Source organism: Silene latifolia, chromosome 3, assembly GCF_048544455.1.
Source record: "Silene latifolia isolate original U9 population chromosome 3, ASM4854445v1, whole genome shotgun sequence".
Classification (NCBI taxonomy): domain Eukaryota; kingdom Viridiplantae; phylum Streptophyta; class Magnoliopsida; order Caryophyllales; family Caryophyllaceae; genus Silene; species Silene latifolia.
In genome coordinates, this window is record NC_133528.1 from 117,282,690 (window position 1) to 117,288,134 (window position 5,445).

Here is a 5,445-nt window from a genome sequence, read left to right on the forward strand (position 1 = left end):
TCTCAAATCTGCATAAACTGTGTACATCTATAATTCACTGTACACATCAATTTTAGCATATCAAGTTGAGATTAGCATCATGCTAAACATAAACGTTAGGCAAAACTCCATGCCTCCATAATTAAGTAGCAGCTAATAATAACTTCACAATCATCGTGTAACACCCTGATTTATTTGGGAGCCTTTGGCAAGACATTTCTAAGTAAATAGAAGTGTTAACATCTTAGTTGCCTGAGGTAGTAAATAGCAAGTGGAGAGAGAAACTGAGAGAGAAACAAGCGTGCGATTTAAAAATAAAAAGCAAACAAGTGCGATCTGTCAACCCCATCATCCTCTGCCGCCCTAGTGGAAGGGGATGACGCACGCCTGAATCTATGCCGCCTGAGCTCGGTCCTATGGCTAGGAAAACTAGCCTGCAACGACAACGGGACATGAACTTGAGAGGAAGAAGCATCTCTGCTACAAAGAAGAATAAGAATGAGGAAAGATCTGAAGAAGAAACAGACATCGTGGAAAGCAGCAACTCCTTTGCCGCTCTTACACGACCTGATACTGACGAGGCAAGCAAAACCAAGAACATCCATGACATTGTAAGCATCCCTGAAATGGTAGTAGAAACGGACGAAGAAACGGACGAGGAAGAAGATACTGAAGAGGAGATAGAGGAAAGTGATGAGGAAGAAGAAATTGTGAACGATAGCTTGGAACAGGGGAGAGCTAATACTGAACATTACGAAGAACCAGAGAAAGAAGAATCAAAAAACACTGAAGAAGCTAAGCAGGAAGAGCAACAACCAGAAAACAATGAAGGAGAAAAGAAAACAGAGCAAGATGAACTGTTACAAATAGAAATAGAGGATGTAGAAGAAGAAGTAGAGTACTGGAAGCAGGCGGTCGTGTGCTTTATCCTAGGCGCCAACCCGCCATGGGATATCATAGAAGGATTCATAAGAAGGATTTGGACGAAATTTAACATAGATAAAATCTCGTTCATGCCAAATGGGATATTCTTAGTGAGATTTAAAACAATGGAGATGAAAGAAAAAGTCCTACTATCAGGGCACTACTTGTTTGACAACAAACCCATGATAGTTAAGGCATGGGATAAGGACATGGAGATGAATAAGGACCATGTAAAGTCAGTGCCCGCCTGGATTAAAATCCATAACCTTCCTGTCAAATTCTGGGGCAAAGGACTTCCAAAGATTACTAAGCTGGTGGGCAAGTATGTGAAATGTGATATGGCCACAGAGGAAAGAATGAGACTTGGGTATGCAAGGGTCATGGTGGAGCTACAAGTGGACCAACACTTGCCCAATGCAATCTCATTCAGAGATGAAAATGGAGGAGTGTTACAAGTGAAAATTGAATACGAATGGAAACCCATAAAATGTACGAAGTGCCAAGGTATGGGTCATGATCTGGAAAACTGTAGGAAGGGGGAAATGAAGAAATCCCGGCCTCAACTTGTGCAGAAGAAATGGAAACCAGTTCTGAACACTGCAAAGGAACCAGAAAAACCAGCTACCCAAGGTAACCAAGCTACCCAAGCTACAACCCAGAGGGAAGGGAAAGCAGTTGTGGGACTCCATACCCCATTAAAAAGACTGGTCAAGATGAATAACTATGAGAAGGCAAAGGAGGGATATAGCAATGAAAAGTTTGGAGCTTTCTCTTACAAAGAGGTTGCTGCATCCCCACCCAAACTTGCTGAAAAAGAAAATGAAACTGGTAATGATCCAAAAACTGTTGTATCTAATGGATAGAATAGGATTTTGGAACATAAGAGGAATGAATCGAGTAGGAAAACAAAAAGAAATTAATAATTTTTTGCATTCTAATAGTATAGGTTTATTTGGGCTTCTTGAAACTAAGATTAAAAATAAGGCGTATCACAAGGCGGCTTGTAGCTTTTCTGACTGGTGCATCACTTCTAACTCTGGGTACCATCCTGGAGGACGCATATGGGTGATTTGGAAGCCAAGTAGTTTTAGAGTTCATGTAATTGAATATAATGCACAATTTATCCACATGAAAATTGATTCATTGATAGATAGGAGGAGCTTCTGGCTTACCATGGTGTATGCATTCAATGGAATTATAGATAGAGGACCCCTGTGGAACAATTTGAGAAAACACCTGAACCTGGTTGCTGGTCCATGGGCAATTGCCGGAGACTTTAATTGTGTTATGAATACCTCTGAGAGAGTGGGAGGAAACTCACCTGCAGGTGAAATGGAACCGTTTAGAAGGTGTGCTGCTGACTGTGGGCTTGTGGACATTGCTGCAGTAGGTGCTCTGTATACCTGGAACAACAAGCAGAAACCAGAAGATAGAATATATAGCAGAATAGATAGATTCCTAGTCAACCAAGACTGGTGTGATACATTCTCGGATATTTATGCTCATTTCATGCCGGAGGGCCTTATGGATCATACCCCTTGCCTGTTAAAAAGCACAAATCATATACAGGGTAAAAGAAGCTTCAAATATTTCAACATGTGGGGTGACTCAGTGAATTTCTTACCTCTGGTAAGGATGCACTGGGATGCTGGCTACACAGGAACTCCAATGTTCAGACTGGCAAAAAACTTAAAGAATATGAAAGCTATCCTTAAGGAGTTGAACAAGGACTGCTTCAGTGACATTGAGAATGCAGCTAATATCCTTCAAAAACAGGTAGAGGAACTGCAGGAAAAGATAAACAAAGACCCTACTAATGTGCAAAACATCACAAAAGAGTATGAAGACTCCATTAAACTGCAGGATTTATCTAAGGCCAGGGAGAGCTTTCTTACCCAAAAATCAAAACTTCAGTGGATCAAAGATGGGGATACTAATAGTGCTTACTTCCACGGTATGATGAAAAGGAGGAGAAATAAGAATAAAATTGCTCTAGTGGAGGATATGAATGGCAAAGTATGTGATACTCCGGAGCAAATTCAGAAGGCGTTCATTGAATACTACCACAACCTCCTAGGATCAAGCAAAGAAACCAAGAAGATTCACAAGAGAATCATTTCCCTTGGCCCTGTGTGTACTGCTGACCAATGGAACTGCCTGCGGAAACCCGTTTCTGGTGAAGAAATTAAGGATGCCCTCTTTAGCATCCCTGATATTAAGTCTCCAGGACCTGACGGCTATACTAGCAAATTCTTCAAAGACTCTTGGGGGGAGATAGGAAAGGATGTCATTAGTGCAGTCCAAGATTTTTTCCAGAACAGGCAACTTCTCAAGCAATTTAACGCCACTAATATTACTCTGATCCCCAAGAGTGATAGGCCTAAGAGTGTGCTACACTTCAGACCAATTGCATGCTGCAATGTAGTGTATAAGATCATTTCTAAACTCCTTTGTTCCAGACTTGCTGAAGTGCTGCCACAAATTGTTAATCAAAACCAAGGAGCCTTCATCCATCAGAGAAGCATCCAGGAGAATATACTCATTTGCCAAGACTTGATCAGGTTGTATGAAAGGCCTCATGCCTCAGCTAGATGTATGTTCAAAATAGACCTGCAGAAGGCCTATGATACTGTCGAATGGTGTTTCATTGAGAACATATTGGATGAACTACATTTCCCTCCTGAATTCAAAGCTATGCTACTGCAATGCATTACTACTACCACATTCTCTTTCTCTATGAATGGGGAGATGTTTGGCTACTTTCAGGGAAAGAGGGGACTAAGACAGGGTGACCCTTTGTCACCCCTGATCTTCACCCTATGTATGGAGTACCTGACACGTACCCTGCAGTATGCCACTTCTAAATATGAGTTCAAATTTCACCCAATGTGCAAGGAGCAAAGACTTACTAGTCTTATGTTTGCAGACGATGTCATGTTGTTCAGCAAAGGAGATGCTACCTCCATGATGCTCCTTTTAAGGTCCTTTGCTACCTTCTCTTCTGCAACGGGACTGCAAGTTAGTACCACAAAATCAACCGCCTTTTTCAGAAACGTTCCTGAGCAACTAAAACGCGATATCCTGCAGGTTTCTGGATACAGTGAAGGGAGCATCCCTTTCACTTATCTAGGTATGCCAATTCAAACGACCAGACTCAAAAAGCATGACTGTGAATGCTTGGTAGACAAAATTTGTGCAAGGATTAACGGTTATGGAGCACGGAAATTCTCATATGCAGGAAGATTAGTCATTGTCAAGAGTGTTCTTAACACACTCCATTCTTACTGGGCATCACTTTTTGTTATTCCCAAGGGAATCACCAAAAGAATTGAAGCAGTTTGTCGAAATTTCCTTTGGGATAACTCAGCGGATTACAGAAGGGCACCTCTTGTGGCATGGGACTCTGTATGCAGACCAAAAGATGAAGGAGGATTGGGGCTCAAGGATCTGGAAACGTGGAATAAAGCCATGGTAGGACGGCTGGTTGATTGGGTTGCCATGAAAAGAGACTCTATATGGGTCCACTGGGTGCAGAGCAACTACCTCAAAGGACGGGACTGGATGGAGTACAAACCTAGCTCTAACTCAAGCTGGGTATGGAGGAAAATTTGTCAAGTCAAGGACGATATGCGAAATGGCTATACCTCAGGACTGTGGACGGCTCAATCAGGTGGCTTCACTAATGCTGGGTGTTACGAATGGTTGAGAGGGACTAGGCCTAAAAATCTCTGGTGGAAGGCGGTCTGGAACGTGTGGATGCTTCCTAAGCATCAATTCCTGGGATGGTTGGTAGCTAATGAAGCTCTGAATACAACTGCTAGACTAGCAAGAATTGGGATGGATATTGAGGACAAGTGCTCCCTTTGTGGTGTTGGTTCTGAAAATTTGGAGCATTTGTTCTGTGAATGCTCATACAGTAGGAGAATCGTCCAGGAACTGAACAAGAAAACCGGTTGGTCCTTCCCAGTCAGGAAGACTATGGACTGGTGTGTGCACAGAACTGGGTCACCTCTTCAGAGAGGAGTACAAACAGCTATGATGATGAGTCTCTTGTACCAGGTTTGGCAGCAAAGGAACAAAGGCCGAAATGAAGATGTGTTGCTTCGTCCAGAAGTAGTGGCAGGGGCTATCATGGATGACATGAGATCAAGAGTTCGAACCCGAGAGAGAACATCGATAACTCTCACTGACAGAGATTGGCTACGTAGATTGAATCTTATTACATAAGACCATTGTATGATCGCCAATTAGAAGCACCTTTGTAACACCTATTTTATTTATTTAAATTCTCACATTTCACCAAAAAAAAAAAAGTAAGTACAAAGACAAACATATACCAAGTACTTTAAATTAATTAAAACAAACTGTCTCAAATGGATTTATTACAAACTTCCAAACTGAATGAACTGAGTAAAATAAATTATTACAATGTAGCGGAATGACTGAATAATGTTTAAATGTTTTTATGTGAATAACTAGACTTCGTGTGTTGCCATCTCGCGTCCCAGACCAAGCATCTAGCCAGACATCTCAAAATCTAAC

General features: G+C 41.8%; 1 protein-coding gene across 1 annotated transcript; it reads left to right on the plus strand.

Moving 5' to 3' along the window:
* Positions 1 to 374: 374 nt before the first annotated feature.
* LOC141649561 (uncharacterized) lies at positions 375 to 5,130 on the plus strand. The gene is made up of 2 exons (XM_074458247.1): positions 375 to 1,731; positions 1,850 to 5,130. The coding sequence occupies exons 1-2, from the start codon at positions 375 to 377 to the stop codon at positions 5,128 to 5,130; spliced, it is 4,638 nt and encodes a 1,545-aa protein (XP_074314348.1).
* The last annotated feature ends 315 nt before the right edge of the window (positions 5,131 to 5,445 follow it).